General features: G+C 40.5%; 1 protein-coding gene across 6 annotated transcripts in view; it reads left to right on the forward strand.

Annotated features, from left to right (window-relative positions):
* The window catches only part of slc23a2 (solute carrier family 23 member 2), a 42,386-nt gene that overhangs the window by 394 nt on the left and 21,390 nt on the right, over positions 1 to 20,602 (forward strand). The window contains exons 2-3 of one of the 6 annotated variants that reach the window (XM_086206555.1): positions 16,946 to 17,062; positions 19,846 to 20,072. In XM_086206555.1, coding sequence (XP_086062681.1) covers positions 17,014 to 17,062; positions 19,846 to 20,072 — 276 coding nt within the window. In that variant the 5' untranslated portion in view covers positions 16,946 to 17,013. The remainder of the gene's footprint in view (positions 1 to 16,945; positions 17,063 to 19,845; positions 20,073 to 20,602) is intronic. The other 5 variants (XM_086206557.1, XM_086206556.1, XM_086206558.1 and 2 more) reach the window with 5 other exon arrangements.

Below are 20,602 nucleotides of genomic sequence, written 5' to 3' on the forward strand. Positions count from 1 at the left end.
TGGAGGGCTAGCTCGACTTAGCCGCGGCTCATTAGATCAATGTTTCCCCTGGTAGCTAGGACTTTGTGGGCCGGCGTGACCGTCCGTCTAGTGATGCTGTGTGACCATGAAACACGAGGCCTAATCATTTATCCTTGATCTGCACAAGCCTGTAACTTTACCCTGCTCACCGAGACAAAGCATTACGTCCAATACATTTCACGCAGGAATTATTTGTTTACTTCATGGAGGATCCCAAGGTCTAGATAAAAGGGCCGTATTGTGACTCTAAACACAGCAGAGGAAGGCCAGCATGCATCACTCTTCAACATTGCCCTGGAACATTTTGATTAATAAGATCATTAACCATGCAGCTGGTAAGAGACTACAGGGCAGGACTATCTGGGACACTCTTTAGCCAGTAGGGTATATTGGCTCTTGGTGATGATGATGTCCTGGAATCAGGGCCAAGCAGGTGTGTGCTGGTGTCAGAAGCATATTCAGAGGTAAGTTATAGAACAAGAAGAAGAAGGTCACCTTGTTATTTTGATGGAGGTATTGAAGCTGTTGCATTGTCTTGTGTCAGGAGTCGAGATTTAATACTAAACAGTGATTACAAAAACCGATTTCTAGGAATCAAAGTCATCTGTTTTACGTGAAATTTTCGCATGAATATAGAAAATAGTCCTAGGAGCAACTCAACTCTTATGAAGAGATCTGTGTGTTTTGGCTTCTTTCATCAGGGATTGATGATTCATACTGTAAGTGGTGCCCTTTTTGTCCTCAGTTTACTTACCAGCAATTCTGACATTAACTGAAGCCAACAGTTTTGTGAGCTGGCGACATCCGTGTCGAGTTGGGTAGATCACGTCTAAATGTCACTGCAAGTATCAGTGCACTAATTTGGCTTCATTTTCTCTGGAGACTCCTATATTTGGTGTGTCCTGGACTATGGTGTTGGAGCCACTGCAAATTACTAGCTAATTTTCATGCTTACCATTTAGATTCAAGAGCCTCTGTGTAAATGCATTATAGATATTTTCCAACAATTCTGCATGCTTTTCCTGACTTATACAACATGTTCTTTCTGCTGTTATCCTGCTGTGCATCATCCGTGTGTTCAGGTACCACTGCAGCAAACAACTTAAACTGGTAACGTCACCACCTCTGTGTTTATACCCAGTCCTTCTCTCCCACAACAGTATTTTTGTAGTGGAAACTTCACTAAGTGTTGAACGTTGTTTTTGTTTACACACACGATTGTGAAATTGATTGTTTTCTTTTGTTAGAGATGTTATATAGGATCAGTAATATTGCGACTGTCTACACTGTACAATGTTTCACATTGACTTTATGACACGATGTACACACTATAAACTCCCCACAACAACAGATGTCTGAACAAGACTTTAGTACGCTGTTATAAAAGCATTTTTTTCACACCTGATTTATTCTGATGTGTCAGATTGTCTTTTAGGAATTTTTGGGGGGGAATTTTTGCAATTAAAACAGGGGTCTTGGTTCATTTCTCACTGAATCCTGGTTTGGTTGAGGCATGAAAAGAAACAGACCAAATGTTGGAAGTCAACCAAAAAAAAAAAAAACCCCATCCAGTTCTTTGCAGACTACTACATGTGTGGTCACACGTGTTCATTGTGTCACATGTTTTACTGAGCTGTGAAATGGGCTGCTGATGCTTATTTTTAAAATGATAAAGAACTTTTACCACAACAAGTGCATGTACGGCGTAGCTAGGACGATATAAAGAATGTGTTACGGATAAATCGTGTTCTGTGATGCTACATATTCTTTCTATAAGGATAAAAGAGTGGAATACAAGAGCGGGAGCTAGTCAAGTAGAAGGTGTAGGTCAAAAATGTAATAAAATATAAGTATGGTCATAAAGACACAATGTTCTTCAACTGACCCCCCTGTTGTTCACAGTGATTGGTGCTCTTAAATGAGTGACAGCGTGAAGGAAAATCTGCACTACATAAAAGTTGCAAATGTGTTGCAACTTCACCCCTGAACTGCAGCGAGTTCACTGAACTGTAGGGGTAAAACCCCAGACACGCATCATCCAGCCTCCCAAGGGTCCATTTCCCGATCGGACTGTTTGTTACGGTCTGGCTCTTATTAGACAAACTTGGTCGTGGATACATTTTCCTGTATGAATTTGTTTGATGGCCCTAAAATTCTCACTTAAAATGGGAATGATCTCAATAACACTGCTTCCTAAATGTGACTGGAACACACAGGAAACAAAGATCCTGGTTGAGAATTCACAGAACTTCTCCTTTGAAGTGAATCCTGTGCGCTTGCTTTTTGGAATCTTGAGCCTCTTTGGATGTTTTTGCAATGAGATATTTTGGTTACAGTCATGTGTTTTTCCTTCAGTGTCTTCTTCTCTACCCTTTGTGTAAAATTGAAGTTTCATTCAACACATTAGTCTCTTTTTCTTTTTCTTTTCTTTCTTTTTTTTTAAGAGACAATAAAATAAACTTTAAGACTAGAGTTTTTATCACAACACACCCACGAGTGAATTTCCGCTTCACGGCAGCACAAGACTGATGTAGCTATTTATGTTTGGCACATTGCGTGAAACTGTTGGGTTTGGAGTTCTGGAACTGGTCTCACTGGTGTAAGCCAGCGAGACCAACCTTTGTACCAGTTCCAGTACAGTTTCCCTTGATTATCATGACACATTCCTTGAAATTATGCTCTTTTTCCTTAAGTCTAAAATAAAAATGCACAAGTGCCCGCTTGAGTCCACAACCATCAAACATTTTCCAGGTCCAAGTTTGGTTTCAGATATCAAACAAAAGCTGTCATGTACTCCCACAGGTCAGATCAATGCAGAGTACTACCGCATGAGCTGTTCATGAGGAAACCACAATTACTCATAACACCCACCTTTACATGATGGAACGCAAAATAAAAGATAAAAGAACACCCTGGCAGCATCACACACACACACACACACACACACACACACACACCCCAAGCTTCAATCCTAGTGTCTAAATAAGCTCCACCATCTGAGCTGGAATGGGCTCAACATGGATGGCATGTACATGCTTGTGTGTGTGTGTGTGGGGTGGGGGGTATTCATGTTGGCTTGGCAACTAATTATGTTCCTCTCCCTCATCTTGATGAGACTAATAACATGAGGTCACACATACTGCATCCCTACAGAAGTGATTTATTGATCGGTCCTGATTTGAATGCGAACAATTTTGATTCTGTGTTTCCTCCTGGGGAATTTAGTGGCAGGGATTTTATGAGTGAGCTCATGGTTCCGCCAGTGATAAATTATGGAATTTGTGCATAAAGTTTTGCTCTAAATGTTCAACAAATCGGAATCACATGTGGAAACGGGAAAATAATGTTTTATAGGTGGTTTTTTTTTTTGTCATTGTTGTATTTATTTGTTAGGTGGTGTCATGGTTTGGCCTGTTATGCGTAATAGGTCTTGTAAACATGTGCGAGCGATTGAGAAAAGGCGATGCGGTGTCTCAGCAGTCAACCGTTTCCACCAAGTGACCCAGCAAAATATATAATGGTGATGACGGGTCTCACCAATTGCGGTTGTGTTACTGAATGCAGTTATTTTAGCCTGGGCTCTAGAAATGATTGTTGAGAAGATAATGATTTTTCGACCCGTTCAAAGAAATTGAATAAGGTTTAGTGTTCTCAAGTTTATAAGAAGAATTTAACCGTACTGGAATTCCATTTACTGTAGAAACACCCATCTATGGAGGAACTGTAAAACGTTATTTTTAAAGTCTGTTTCTATAAAGACCCATCAGAACTTGAATTTGACCTTTGTCTGTGGTGTTGAAGTTTCTAGATTATAATTATAAGATGAATCACAATGCCAACATGGATAACAGTGTATCAAATGTCATTCTTGTTTAAATGAAGAGGAAAAAAAATAAGTTTTTGGATGGAATGTCAAAGGCAGAACTCAACTGCGCCCAGACAGTCTACGGTTGACTTATTTCACAAGTCATTTTCCAAAACCAACAAGGGATTTCAAGCATTTTTAGAATTGAATCACTTTTGATTTAATCATGAATTACCCTCGCGTTGAGACGTAAATGTTCTCAGTATAATTGAACTTCCTATGCAGCTACTCAGATTGACGTAAGCAGAGCTGTGCACTGAAACAAATAGAAAATAATACACACAAATGTTGGTTTCCAGTCAGGATTTTAAAAAACACAAAACAGGACAGAATCCTGATTGCGTTCTGTTTGCAAATATGACCGTCGTCTGAAAGTGGATAAAACCAAATCACTTTGTTTTATTTCTTAACTTTCTTAAGTGCTTTGCAGCAAACTGCAGTGCCAGTTAGACCTGTGATGGAAACTCGCATACACTCACTTTGAGTATATCTTTAGAATAAACATTCAGTTTCATTTTTAACTGTGGCTTAACTTTGATGCTCTCATATTCAGGTCAATTAGTTTTGCCCCCCCCCCCCCACACACACACACACACACTCTCTCTCTTCTTTTTTTTTTTACATTTTCATGACAATCACATTTCACAATTCCACAGCTAGCGAGCAATCGGTACACGAAACGGCTAATATTCTGACTAATGTTGGGATGCAGGAATGGGAAGAAGTTAATGAGTGAGACTGGGAGCTGTGGGAGGAAGCCAACACCTCTGGCTGTCGCTCTGGTTGTCTTCAGGGAGCGTCCTGTTTTTGGTGATCCATTTTGTGGTTCTGCTGGTTATAAGCCAGTTTTGAACATCCATCCATCGTCGTCTTCCGCTTATTCCTTACTAGTGAGGGTCGTGGGGGGCTGGAGCCTATCCCAGCATCTATGGGCGAGAGGCGGGGTTCACCCTGGACAGGTAACAGTCCATCGCAGGGCCAACATACAGAGACGAACAACCATTCACACTCAGTCATACCTACGGTCAATTTAGAGTATTCAATCAGCCTCGTCCCCAAATTGCATGTCGTTGGCCGGTGGGGGGAAGCTGGAGTACCAGAGAGAACCCACACAGGAACAGGGAGAACATGGAGACTCCACACAGAAAGATCCCGCGCCCGAGCCTGGACTCGAATCCAGAACCTTCTTGCTGTGAGGCGACAGTGCGAACCACTGCACCACCGTGCAGCCCAGTTTTGAACACCTAATCCTTAAATGTGTTAATTGCATTATCAGTTTCTCTGCCGTCCCAGATACCATATCTTTGCATGCCAGGTGCCTCTTTTTTTTATTGACTTATCAGGATAAGGCTGTTGAACGTTGTGTCATGTTCAGACTACAGGACAAAGCTCTCCGGAGTTGCAGTTTTGGCGTAGAGGTGGACGAGCGCCGGCACTGACTGGGAAGCTGCTGGATGTTTGATCTCCCAGTTTCTTTAGTTTTTTTTCTGTCTTAAGAAGGGAAGCTGGAAAAATAACAGTGAGGTGAGTTTGGAGTGAAGGAATTAAGACTACAGTGTTGTTGAGGAAACTGACGTGGATCCAGCAGGGGTCAGTGATGGCTTTTCAGGTTCAAAATCATTTTTGTTCAATCTCAGCGCTCAGGTCTGTATTAAGTGTAGTTACTTTTCTTTTTTTAGGGGGGGGGGGGTCAATCTTGGTGTGTTTGTTGCAGAAAGCGCCATAGGTTTTATCCATGGAAGTACTTGTGCAGATCATCCTCTTGAATCTGGAGTGGCAGATGAGTGGGTTTGATTGTTGAGGCAGCCCTCACGCAACGATCCTTCCTCCCTTCAACACCAGAGGGGAAGACAATGGTAGAAAATGGGACGACTGCCACGAGATTTGGTTTTGTTGGTTAAAAGAAGAGGAAATGTGATTTGATGCATTCCTGGTGCAGCTTTCACAGCAACATGAGACTGAAGGGTGTTTCTGAGAAAGATGGAAAAATGATTCTTAAATAGCAACAAATGAGGGACTGAACTTGAGCTAACCGTGTTAAAAAGCAACTCACAATGTTTAAGCACCTGAAGTGCTCTTGTTTACACCAACAGTCTTTCTGTTTATTATGATGCAAAAGCAATAAGCTACCTTTTTTTCCCTTTGGGTTTGTTTTTTTTGTTTGTTTTCCTCATATTCATTTTTACGCACCCCTTTTATTCTTTCATGGTATTTCATTCTAAAGATGAGAAGTTTTTGAACAGCTGCAGTTCTTCTGTTTCAGTCTGGGGAGCTATAAAAGCAATTTGCAATGGAGTGAACAGTCATAGCACCTGTGGTGCAATAGAATTAAACAGTCTGAATGCGAAAAAAATTCCTAGGTATTCCAACCTATGCTGATAATGTACTAGCATTCTCAATGAAAGTAGTGCTGGAATTGAGTCATACTACACTGTTCGATTATTTGGATAATATGTAACCGCAGAGTGCTGTAGATTACATCATAACTGGCAGGAAAAAGGCCTGTAGCAAAGGAAGAGAGTTTCTCTGAAAAGAAAGCAGAGATGTCATCAAGGGCACTATCCTCCAGCAGCACTTTCGTCTTGGATACTAAAGGAAAAATTGAGAGGGGGTAGTTTGACCGTCTCAAAGCCACAAAGCAATCACAGGACAAGTTTCTGAGAGACATCAGCCTGATTGGCAGCTTCAAGCAACTCAACAGTGTTGAAGTCAGCTTGTCTCACTGGTGCAGAGAAAACTTTGAGCTGCAGTTTGTCTGGAGGAGTGCGTCCCTTTACTAAGATGCAAATCACACTGGATATTACAGCTAATAGATCTTCCCCAATGAGGACAAACTGAAAAGCTGCCGGCCAGGTGCTTCCTTCTGTTCCAGCTATCATTCAATATATCAGGCCAATACGTGTGAATTGCTCCTTCCTCGATAAGTACAATTACCATGAACAGAGCAGGGTGAAGTGAAGTTCAGGTTGCCCATAAAACTGCACTGAGGGCTGCAAAACATCTAACAATAACAAGGTAACACACTGTAAATGTATGTAGTTTTCTTTGGCTGAAAACTTGCTTTTTCAAGAGTGCTGTAGCGCTTCTTTTCTTACAGTAAATGATGAAGGGAAGAGGATCCCCTCCCAGGCAGTCGGGCCAGGTCAGGCAGGGCAGAGGCACAGTGAAATGAACTGGGTCGCAGAAGTGGATTCCTGGCTCTGTTTGCTGTATTGAAGCCAGCATGTGACTAAGATTACACCGTAGTGCTGGGTCATGCTGTGCCTTCCCACTGTACTGTGTAGAGGTGTTTGTGTGTGGTTATGTGGTGGGTGGGAAATGATGCGGTTTTAGCAAGTAGCTACGATTAAATCCCCTGAAGTAACATTCAACTTCTGTTTTGTGCACTGTTCAATGGATATCTTGTGGGGGTGGGGTGGGGGCGTGTTTGGTTTTTTTGATGAGCAAGCTAACGGGATGATCAGTCCCGCAGGCTGCACATTGTGCTTATCTTCAGTTCACTGTGTGCAATAAAAGTAAAGGTGAAATGCGGATTAAATGTTAATTGCATTCCATGTAAGTTCTTGTGTAGTAAGCACTGAACAACAGCAGCATTAAGTGACTAAACCACGTGACAGTCGCCAACAGTAGACGTATTGAATTACATTAGAAATATTGCGTCAGTGCTCATTTGCGCAGCCGCTCAAACTGGTAACGTTATTGCAGCAGTTTTTAAAGTACAACTGCCCCAGACTTGGTTGCGAGGTCACAGCTGGCCTTGTGTGATGTGTTGGCCAATAAATGAACATTCAATAGATTTTAATTTTAAAGATTTCTTTGTGTGTGTGTGTGTGTGTGTGTGTGTGTGGGTGTGTGTGTGTGGGTGGTAGGAATAGACTCAAGGGGCAACATTGATTTTAAATGACAACTTGCACAACATGGCAGGTGTGAGTAGTAAAGACGGGAATAACCCTCTGCACAATTGAGTTTCAGAGACCATCAGTTTTGTTCTCATCGCGTCATAGTTGACAGTATGAGACTGCATTGATCTAGATAGGCAGGTGACAAATGAAAGGAAAAACCTGTTGAATGAGAGAAACAAATGCAGATGGCGGTAGAGTGAAGCGATTGATAATCAGTCCATGGAACACGCATTTAAAAGGGTGAATAATTCCACTTGATGAACCCGACAAATCTGCTGGCTCATGTTTTATGTCCTCTTGCAGATGTGAATTAGTTTGACAATGACGGGATGCATTTTAGGCACGCCCTGTAAGGAATTGCAATTTTGAAGTAACATTTTGTCAAAGAGTGACATTGCAGCCGTAAAAATATCTGCACTCTGCAGGTAGGAGAGAGGGGAGATAAGAAAGGAAGTCACATTACAACTACCTATCAGTTAAAGTCTGTCAGGAACCTCACCCAGTAGTGCAGTCCTTTCACCAGGCCTCAGCAGAGCAACTGCATATATGAAATTGTTTCAATTGTTTAGTCTGTCAGATCACACGTTAATCCAAAGGTGCTTAACCTGATTTCCGAAACCTCTACTTCATGTGTGCACGTGGGAATCTGCTGCAGTGGTGGTGCAGTGTGTTTTATAGGGTTGCCCGATTCTGAGCAAAATGAGTATCCCCATTATTATGAGCAGTACTGAGATCATGGCTAGCTATCAAAATGATGCATTGATTTTTATTAAGAAGTACATTTATATTGCATGTTCACATTTAACATTTAAAGGGTATAAACTGGTACTGCGCCCCCCCCCCCCCCCCCAAAAAAAAGAAAAGTAACTTTTTTATGTCTGATAATGATCACCTGCTCTGCATTGGGGCCCTTCCCACGATGTGTGTGCTTCATCCTTCTGTATGGGACCATCAGTGTAGTTCACACACACACTCTAAGAAGCAGTGTTAACAGTAACAAATACACATTTGCAACAGAGAATAAACGTCTCCATAAAGAGGCTAAGTCTATGTGAAGCCATGTGGGCCTGAGCTGACACCATGCCGGGCCTCAGCATCGGATCTGTTACATTTAAAACATAAGTTAGTGTCTAGTTTCTCCTTTTTTTTTTCACTCGCATTCCTGCTATCCTCTCCTCTGGTCTGTGCTCTTGTTGGTGTTACATTTATTCTAGTCAATGTAACTCTTGTCCAACATGTTTTGTTCCAGCTCCAAAACTCTATACTCAGATTCAGCCAATGTTGGAAGTACATGAAGAAACTCCAAACTGCAGCAAAGATGCCCCTCCAGCGACTAATGTTTGGCAGTGGTTGGAGTAGAGCTATTTTTTAATTAAATGTTTTATTTTTTTAGCGTGATGCAACCAGCAAACTTTGCAGGGGCGATTAAGAGAAACCCAAGGAGTTAATCTCACCTCAAACCTCAAAAATTACAAAAGTAATCATATTAATCAAGCAAGGATGAAATTAGAAAACAAACCTAAAGTACATTATGAGGCATGAATACAACAGTGGTTTAAAATAAGTAAAAATAAAGAATGAGAGGTAACAACTATTTCCCCTGTCCAAAGAAGTGAGATAAATAACAGAAAATAGCCTGTAACTTCAAGAAATGCCAATACTTCACTGCTATGTGTTTCTTGAAAGTAAAGAAACTTTTATTTGTTCATGTATAGCTCTGGATCTCAGTTTTGCATTGTTGAATGTGTATGTAGACTTGGGCTATGGGAAACTGGGAGAGAGTTATGTACTTTTTTCTGCAGAGATTAACAAAGAGTAGAATTCCAGAGCGGTCATGTATGATCAGTGAAAAACCAAAGGGGCCGGAGGAGGCAGCTGCATGACACCGTGAGCTATAGAACATGGGATGTTTAAAAAGTAAATGACTCTGATGCAAATATATGGACATGCACACATTATCAGCCTGAGCTGCCTCTGCACATTTTACTGTACACGGGGAAACTATGAGAAATTGTTTTTCCATCCCTATTCCCCATCAGCAGTGTATAAAACAATAGGCCCCAACATCATGGCAAGTACAGGTTTTGTTTTTTTTATCAATTTAGAAAAAAATTGTATCTGCTGTGACTTGTTTTTACAATTTATAGATGAGGAATATGACCTGGCCTGAAAAAATATATAGATTTCTGACAATTAAGTGATCCTGCTCGTAATCAAATTAAAATATACGAAAAAGATCAGACAGTTGCATAATTCTTGTATTTGATTTGTCCCATCTCTAAAGAACCTGCAATATTTATGCAATTTATGTGTCTTGAGAACACGACTGGGAATTATGTGGATTTACAGGGCACTTGGAATGAGAAAAGTAATCTCTTCCACCATTGACAGTAGTTCTTTAATTGATTGATGAATGTATGGTGTATAAGACATGTAAGGTGAATATTTAAATGTAATTATAAAGAAAGGACTGCCAAAATAGCCTTACTGTCTGCAGAGGACGGAGGAACAAATACAACAGAGACATTAACTGAAATGCGACATCAATTATATGTACATATTCCGAGTAAGGTCCATGTTCTGGTTAAGGCATTACTCTGAATAAAGTTTTCATTGTTGCAGGATTATTACTGTTCATGTTTTGGTTGGCATATTTCGAATAAACTATTCCTTGCTTATGGGAAATGGCACGCAAAATGAACCAGCTGTACTTATGGTTCATCACCGGGCAACCTCACCAAACTTGGGCTTCACACAAGTTATATGAAATCCGTATTCATAAACCAATTTACATAGGCACATTTTCAATGAATCTCTTTTTTTTTTTACACCAGATCGCAAATTTTGCCATTTCCTACAATTTTACTGCAGAAAAAGAAATCACAAAAATAGCCTCCTAATTTGTTGAAATTTCAAAGAAAAGCCAGGGCGCAAAAAAAAAAATAAAAAAAAAAATCAAGCATTTTAGATCATTCTGTGCAGTCCTGAAGGGTCTGATTTGGAATGCTGGTTCTCAAAATGTAATTGAACTTTGAGATGTCTGCGTTTTTCCAACACCAACAAACAACCTTTACCTGTGTGGTACGCGCTGTTTGTGCAATAGGAAAAAAAAATCCCAATTTGAATGTAATTTAAAACGGTATCAACCTCAACATTACAGGTAAGCCAGTTTTATCCCATCCTTATGAAACTATGAAGATGCTGAGTGAGAGTTACTGCGCTAGTAAATGAAACCGTTGTCCCGATGTGAGCAACAGCAGGAGTCTGGCTCGGGGAGGCTTAAAGGATTTTATCAACTTCATGCAACAATGGATACCTATGGTCTTAAATGTGCCCGCTGGGCTTGATGGGAAAATGCCTGAGGCTGCCGTCTAAGGAACAGCCGAAGCAATCTTTTTAGAGTACAGTTACAGTGGAGGCCCTCTTTTTTTGTCCGGTAACAAATATTAAGACTGGTTGTCAGGCTTTCAATGTCCATTCATGTGCTGCTGATGGCGTGCTGTGGTGTTGCTGTTGTGAGGACTGAATGGAAGTATAGAAGGATGAACATCTCTAGCCCTAAACTAAATGTTACCCAACAGGTCACCCGCTGTTAAACTGTGAAATACCAAAGAAAACAGTCTTTGCCTTCACACAGTCAAATAAGCAGGAAGACATGCAAGTAAACTCATTCATTTTAGCCACTGACACACATTAACCAATATTATATATCAGAAAGCATTTTTTACTATTTATTGTCATAGAATGGGTTTAAAAATTTGTTTTTGATGGTTCCCAGAATAGATAGGATGCTTACATACTGCATCATAGTAAATCAGTGAGAGATCAGATGGGTTAATCTGATAATAGACACGCAGGAATATGGATGAAAATGTCTTTGCACATCGAGAAAGTGAAAGACTTTCGAGAGAAGATTCAAGAAAACATGATAGTATTCATTGCATTGCCTGAAGACACTCACGCTTCAACACCCAACCTCGTTGGATCGATCAGACTTCCACGTGATCGACGAAATCCTTAACAACTGATCATCAATTGATGCAGCCATCTCTATTGGCAGTGTATGTAAATGTACAATGTTCCTTTGAAGCTGCCCCCAACATCCCACATTGAAAATTTAACACAGGAGCAACGACCTTAGCGGTAGATAACCCTGCTGCCAGAAGGTGGCCAAAAGGCCCTGGTGCTTATTTGAAAGAAAATCCCAATCGATCTATTGATTTAGATTGTAAAGTACCAGGCCTATGCATTGTGGTTTTTGTAAGTTCCTTCTTTTGAGCAAACAGGAAGAAAGAGTCCCTTGTCCTTTTTTTCTTTGGTCATGGAGAGCACACTGCTTTATGACTGAACAATTTTTCTAGTGGTTGTGAAGAAGCACAAATGCTTTTATGAGTGCTGGCTGTGTAAATTGGCAAGTAAATTCTAGCATATGAAGTCTTGTAAGTCGTGTAATGCACGTCTCACTGAGAGCATTGGTTTCTGTGTGTAAAGGGTTACCATCAATCGTTATTGCTGCTGATAGCTGCCTCAATAATTTGACATTACTGCAAATAACACTGCGCATCTCCTTGAAGTTGTTTTCTGAGTAGTGGGGGGGGGGGGGGGGTGGTAAGATGGAAAACAGTTCCATCGTCTGAACTGGGATCTACTCTGGGTCATCATGTTACATGAAGTGTCTGTAATTTCACACTGTAACCTTAGACAAACAGTAACCAGGTGATTTTATTAGTTACATCCCCTTTATTCTTTTTATTAATATTTAATATGCATTAATGACTTAAATTCCTTCGCAAAGTATGACCACATGGCCGGTTCCATTCAAATTTTAATTGTGGAAACCGTGTGCGATCGCTGTGCTTTGCAATTGCAGTTAAAATGCAGCCAGACTGTCCTGCGTAACCCAAACTCAGCAGTCTCCCAGAGACGCAAGTGCCGCTCGCGGTGTTGAATGAGCAGTTTTAGATTATTAGCCCATCCCTCCCCCTTCGGAAGAAAACTTAAACTGACTGAGAGTTTGGCAGGAGGCGGTTACATCGTCCTATGGTCATGGGGGCAGTGAAATATTGACTCGGGATGAATAGAAATCCTCCCTCAGATGCATGTCAGGAGAAAAATGACAACCTTCTACTCAGAAAAATAGGAAGAGAGCTGACTTGTCTGTTCAATTTCCTACTGCCACTGCTTATTTTAGTACAAAAGTTTGTGAAATCATTGCAGTGTTTATGTCAGCGTTAATATTTTCCAGCACATTAAAAGAATACAACAATACCAGAATATTACTGATAACAGTGATAATTGTAGTCATAATTATTATATTGACGACATCTGCCATACACATGCTGACTCGACTTTTATTCTGCGCATCAGACCTGCGCTGAATGTATTTATTTGCATTTCATGTGGTGGAGCTCATGATGCACTCGCTCAGGCAGTAAAATGGTTTGGGAAACATGAGATTTATATTGAATGCTTCACAATTAAAGTCTCCCATAATTTTGTTATTTCGGAAATGTTCTAATCAGGAATAAATGACATAAAAGCATGAACTATCAAAAGTACACAAGAGGCCATCTAAACTTCTAAGCTCCAGAGAACTTCTTTTTTGATCTCCTGTGATCTCGTTCCCACGCCACACACACGCACACACGCGTGCGCGCCCACCACTGGCCTAAGGGTAGAAGAGTCCCTGTTGAACTGTTTATCTCCAGTCACCTTTGCTCCACTGGCGCGAAGTTGATCAATGTAAACATGACCTTGCAGCCGTTTTACAATCTCCCACTTGCACCCGTGTCCACACTGAAAGACGAATACTCACGTGTCTCCCTGTCATGTCAAATTTCACCTGCTGTGACATGCAAACCGTCAAGTGTCTGTATGCCTGGCAGCCAGCACACGAGACAGCCAATGTCTGTTTAATCTCCCAGTGTTTTTCTATCATTTTCTTGCTCAAATGCTATGAATCATATTGGTGTCAAACATGTTGGACAAGTGATTAAAGGAGTCACTTGTGGTCACTTGCTTGACAAGTCTGCCTGTTCTGCTGAGGTTATTTCTGGCATGTTAAAACACACACCTTTTAATCTACCATTTGTTGGAAACCACTTTTCAGTGTAGACAGTTGCCTCACAGGATGTTTGTGTGCATCTGTGAAATAAAAACAGGCAACATGATGTCTTGTGGACTTTGGGAAAACTGTGCATTTGCTCACTTGTTGGTCCACATCAGACTCCCTGAAACCATCAGCTGAACTGGTTTTACTGTTCTTGTTGACCAAAGATTCTCCCTTCATCATTTTGTCCTCTGCTGAACACAATAAGCTCATTCTAAGTTTGGGCTCTTAGGGAGAACATGGCCCACTTTAGAGGAAGGTGGTGCACCACTGTAGAGGAAATGGGTGCATTGGATTTTAAAATGCAAGAAAAATTCATAGCGCAATTACCAATCAAATCATAAATTATTGTTAGATCCAGACTAACATCTGGAGGAGATGCACTGATGTAGGGCATGCTTGCACACACACACACGCACACACACACGCACACGCACACGCACACACACTTTGTGCACAATATAAACCGCCAACACAAACATCTGGTGTGAAGTCCTCCTTCAGTGGAATCCCACACAACACAGCATCCACAGATCAGGTTGCCATGGTTATGGATCCATGCAGCAACACTGTCCACCAACCTACAAGTTAAAATTACTACATTTGTCCTGGTTTATTTTTCTCTACTTTTCCTACTCTGAGGTGGTTGTTTTTTCCCCCCTCTCACATGTGTAAACTCACACTTTCCCTGTTCTCCGTATTATTATTCTTTTTTTCAACTTTTTTTTTTGCGACATCACGCGAAAAGAGCTTTATTGTTATTACAAAAATATTACATCTTCATACATGTACAGTTGTGCTTCTGTCACTTTCTCACCAGTTGTGTCTGTCTCTTCATTTTCCCTTTTGGATGGGTTTCAAGTCAGTGACATCAGACATCCTATTCAGACTGGTTGGTGACAAGTGTCTTGAATGATCTGGTCACATGTTGACTGCTCTAAGTACATGTTAGGATGCACCCAGAGAACATTGTGGTCTGATCACTGGGACCGCATTCAGAGAGGGGTTGGGCCTCATTTGGCCTTGTTCTTTTTCGCATCATCAAAAACACTGTGACCTTAGCAACATTACAGGATTGTTTGTGACATCAGTGTACCCATTCATGTGCTGACAGCAGCATATCATTATTATTATCATTAGGGCCTGAGCCTGCAGGTACTTCAAGCGAAGATCCTATTATGTTGTTTTTTATTATTGTTGTTATTATTATTATCATCAGTAATAAGAGCAGTGGTTGTAGTTTTACTCTCTTAAAAAACCCATTGTTATGTTGCAGAGATTTAGATAGAAAATATAAGTGTGCAAATGAGCGTAAGTGATCAAAATCTGAAAATGACAAAGACATGATTGCATTTTGCAGCATTAGTTCCCAAGTGTTCCCAACAAATTTAGTCTTTGCAACTGGAAATGTATGTTTATTCATATTTAAAACAGGGGTGGTATCATCTCCTGGGGCAGTAGTGGAAGTCTGGTTGTCACAGATGCGTCACCAGACTTCACCAGACAGTCCCCCAGAGGCAGCAGGGATACTTCAATGTCAGCTGGCTGAGAGAGCTGTAGGCGGTGTCATCTTTTCACATCCTGTATGTAACAGATTCACTGGTCAGAAAACAATCTGGTGGGGGAAACCATAATCATTTTTGTCATCTGCCCTGATAGCAACATTAGTGCTACTACATTTCGACTTGATTTTGACATTGATTGTCTGAAAATATGACTTTTGAGCTTCTTGCACAGTAAGGCTCAAAAGCACATTTGAATGTTGTTTCTTTCTGTTTCTTTTTACCATTGTGACTCCTTGCTATTTTATATGAAGTTAAGTTAATTTCCTGGAAAGGATTCAACATTTGACCGCAACAATGGGTGTTATAGTTCACATTTAACAGACTTTTTTCCTAGGAATTAAATGTGAGTGCTTCCTTTACAGTATTATCCACATATAATATTGCGTTTACAATCCAAGACAGTCACATTCTTCTGAACACACAGGGACATATTCTAAAGAGTGGAAATCCTAGACTCTGACGCCTGAGTCCTTTGAGTTTCAGTCCTTGTTGTATAAATGTTTGTATCATCCTCTGTCTGATCACAATGTGCCTCATTCATGAAATGTTCCTGAAAACAAATTTGTTCTTGGACACCATAGGATATTTTTAACCATCAGTTTAGTCTTATAACCAGGGAGCACGGTCTAAAAAGGAGGCCCCAATGTGTTGTGTAAAGTGATACTTGACCCAAAAGGTGTATTTTGCTTTTTCAAATACTCACTTATAGGCATCTTGGTTGTCTGCATCACTCCTTTTGTCTTGCATAACCCCAGAATCCAGGGAAGGCTAACCAAGTTTATTTAGCTTGTGTCTAATGGCAACTGATGGCTAACACAGGCTCAACTCCCAAGGACATGGCGTAGTTGTTTGCTCTCAGTTCAAATCATAGTGTTTATCATTGAGCGGAAGGACTTGATGAAGATGCAGTTTCTACTGAACGATGCAATCCTGAGTTGTAAACAAATGCTTTTTGCTGTTGTTAGTAGTTGGTTGAGAGGTTCACCATCAGCTTCATGCTAAATGGAAATGACTGGCTCCGTCTACAAATTCTCCAATCAAAAAGTAGCATTGCAGGAGGGGGAAAAAACACATTTCCGATCTCAAGAAACGTATGTGTCAGTAGGGGCATCCATTAACATGCATTTTTCCCTCCCAAAATAAGCTATCATACCTAAAATTTTAGGTTATTTATAAGACACATTCAAGTATCAGGGTGATTTTCATCTTTGTTTTATGCCTTACATTTGCTGGCTTCTTTTGATTTCATGATTGCTGTAATTATCCACACCCTCTGTTGGACTTCACTGCTTTGCCGCCTCTCTAATACAATACTTCACCCAGGAATCTTTAATTAGACCTCAGCATCAATCACATTGTTTTTGATTAAATGCTGTGTGCCAAAATTAACTTATTTCTCACCTCCCTGCTCCTCCTTATTTTTGACCCGTCCCTTGTGCCTCTCTTCTCTGCCTCTTCCCCTTCTCTGCTTCTCCTCTTTCAGCTCTTCTCTTTCTATCCTTGTTTCCTTTCTTCCTTCTCCTTTCCCTCTCTCTTGCCCCTTCCACACAGATGCTCCCAGCCGCCCAGCTTGACAGGAGTGATGGGATGTGTCAACTAGGTATTTCACCTATCCCAACATCTTACACTGCAAGCAGGGAGACTGGCTGAGTGGGAAAGCTTATTTTAGGTGTTTGGGGGAGGGGGGGGGGGGTATGTCCAAAATTTAGAAAGATTTATGATGTGTGATAATGTGGTGGGGAAAAATACAAAGGCATCTGTTGAGAGCTATCATTAGGTTAGTTTTTTTTTTTTTTTTAATTCTGTCCAGTCAACGATCACATCTTTATTTTTTTGGTGACTCTCATTTATTAGAAACCAGATAAACATTTTAAATTCTCATTTTGTATGTTAATCTTGCTCTTACTCTCGTATTTCTGTTACATTTGCCATGTCTACATTTGGTAGCCAATAGTTTTGTTCCTAGTTGAAAGGGATTGAGTCACGGTTTTCCTCCCTCACACTTTGGTTCCGTACCAGTATCGTGTGCTACTTTTTCTTTTGGCTATTTTTTTTCCCATCTACCGCAAACGGCATGCTTGTAAGAAGTTTCGATGGAGCCAGCAGCTCCGTGTTGACTTATAAATATGATATTTGCTAAATGCTGTGTTGAAGGCCCTGCTTCCTACTACAAAAACTCATCCAACTAGTTAGACACTTAAAGTGTCATGTTCATGAACTTCTTTGCTGCTAACACGATTAGCAGCTTCTGCGGCGGGGTTGTCACATGAGCTACACTCTTCAGTTTCTAGATATATTTTATATTTGTACAGGTGTTTCCTCAGGTTAGACGTGTCATTGATGAGAAATATATCTTTTGTCTCCGTCAAGTTTCCAAAACATAACTACACCTGAGAACTTTAAACTTGTTGCCCTGACTAGGTCGGGCTTGAACACGCTGAAGAGATGATGTCACACGGTCTCATTCTCTCTACAAATAATTAGGCCTCTTCCCCAGATGCCCTCTCAAGCTCCATATTCTTCACTGCTTGATTTTATTTGAATCTGTATCTATGCAGTTCAAGTACTCTTTAAAAGCAAGTAACCTCGCTGTACATAGTATGATATACCAAGAATAGAGAGCATAAATATCTTGTTACTGCTTTTAATTCAAGAACAATAATTACTAAGAATTTGATGAATTTCTTTCATTGTAATTTGAAACCAGACAAACAAACAAAGCGGTATAGCACATAATGTTATCACTGTTCTTGAAAAGCTTTTTTTTTTTTGCATGTATCTCTTCAAGGCCTTTTCCCTTGCCCAGCAGTTCATGTCAAGACGTGATGTAGTTTGTTGACTGTGAGAAAAGGGTCAGGAATTCACGAGTGAAAATTAAGAAGGAGATTAAGAAATATTTTTAGCATCCCTTTTGATAGTCTGAGTAGTGAATCAGTAGGTTTCACCAGCTCGCTTTCATCAGACCATCCAACCGTCTGTCAGCCTTCTGTCATGTAGCTATGGTTCAGAACAATTTGAACGCAGAAGCACTCATGTGTCATCAAGTCATGATTTTTAAGTTGACACGCTCTCTAATTTTCCTGCCGTTGCCAAGAAGCTGAGTGACATTTGCCAACACTGAGAGCCTGGGAACTTTTTACTCTCTCATAATTAACTTAATGGCACAGGTGAGAAACAGTTTATACTACATTTGTATCGGGCAATGAGTGAAAGGTATGCCGATGTTAGTTGAACATTGGGGTAAAATACAAGTGGATGTAGTTCAAGGCAGTTCTACAGAAACAAAAGTTGCTATGATGCCAGAAAGACAAACAGTGCCTCCTGTATCTTGTTCTCCATTTCTTTCCATCAACACACCTCTGATCAACTTTCACTTCCTTCCCCACATAACATCACCTCTCTACATCCTCTTCCTCGTCTTACATCTGCTAAATGACATGGATTACTTACTGAAATGAGAAAATAGCTCTCCCTTGGGTAACTTATTATTTCTGTCTTGAGTTAATTGTGTTAACGACGGATTAGTCTTTAGAGTATAACCTGATGACTTGCCGTAAAATTGGCAGCCATCCTGTTTTCAGCACCCCAAACAAACTTGACGAGAAATATATTGATACAAGGACAGGAAACAGAAGTAAATAATGTTCGACGTTTATCTCACCGTCAGGTTTTCCCTTTTCTATGGCTCAGAAAAGGTGGGACGAAGGCTGTGACTACATCAGATTTTCATTCCACAGTTGTGGGGGTTAAAAGAATTCATGATACATGATGGGCTTACCATATCTGAAGAAGATAGGATAGGATGAATCAATTATTAAATCTGTTGGCTCAGCAACACCAGAGGTTTCTCTGCCTCGGTGTAGCACAACACTAAGAAGATCGCTAACATTTAGTTACGGTCCAAGAAACGATGTTGCATTCAAAATATATGCAAAAATTCATTGCTTGGTAAAGTTTAAAAATTGTTGTTTTTTTAAAAAATGCTAACTAATAAACGCAGTTCATCTAAAACTAGCTGATGAGGCTTTGACAGTCATTTTACATCGAAGCCAAAAGTGTAACTTTTTTACCTTTTTATTTTTAAAATAAGATAACACCCTTTTAGATGATTATTTACAAAAATGTCATAGTTTTTTTTCTTTTTAAATTCATTTTTCTTCTGTTGTTTGAATTTCTAAATGGGTTTAAAATCACGGTACCAGCACAGTATGACTCTCTTCGATGGGACCGAAAAGACAGAACAGCAAAAGCCCAGATCTGGGATGAGTCCAGGCTGGCTGCCTCTTAGGCTGTTTGACCTTCACAGAGGAGTTTAGGTCATCAGAACCCTTTAGTAGATCATGATATTAATAGCTCTGCTTATCTGTCTCCGATTTTTCTCAGCAGATAAGGCCACTCTGGACGATGTAATCAGACTGAAGGACATATCTGCTGTGTTTATACCCGAGTGTGACAAAGGAGGGACCGAGAGGGAGGACGAGCAGGAGGACATCGAGGCTACGAGGATGGGCGTGGGGAAGAACACAACTTCAAAGTCTGTGGACAGTGGCAGTGAGGGAGGAAAATTTGAAGAGGAGAGCAAACATGGAGCAGATTTCTACCCCATTCCGGTACATGAATGTGTTTCATTTGTTGGGCTTTCAAAACCACACTTATACCCATAATATGACCATGCCCAAAGGCCAGCGTACATAATGGACAAATGAAAAAAACTGAGCTTGGAATGCAACACCAACACAACCTTGTAATTACTGTCCATTTTCCTCCTCCTCCTCCTCCCCCTCTCTATTTTTCTGACTCGCACGCTCATATTTGTTTTTTCTTTTGGCCTGAAATGTATCCGTGTGAATGAAGTACGCACACACCCCTATCTGGTTCATGGCCAGTTGGTGCATGTTACTGTGGTTCAGGCCGCCCCTTTCCTTTGTTTCCTTTTGGCACCAGCCCAAAGCTTCATGGAGGTTGAATGGAAAGATGATAATAATGCCAACTTCTTTCTTCATCTATAAATCATACACGGTCAAAAAACTGTTTCTAGTACACAAAATCTTCATTTGGCAGAAATATGAAAATGGGTTATTTTTAGGCACTTAAATTTTTTTTATTTAATCTCACTTTATCCTCCTCTACATTGTACAAG

Source organism: Aulostomus chinensis, chromosome 6 (genome assembly GCF_037954235.1).
Source record: "Aulostomus chinensis isolate RoL2024-O1b breed Wild chromosome 6, RoL_Achi_v1.0, whole genome shotgun sequence".
NCBI lineage: Eukaryota > Metazoa > Chordata > Actinopteri > Syngnathiformes > Aulostomidae > Aulostomus > Aulostomus chinensis.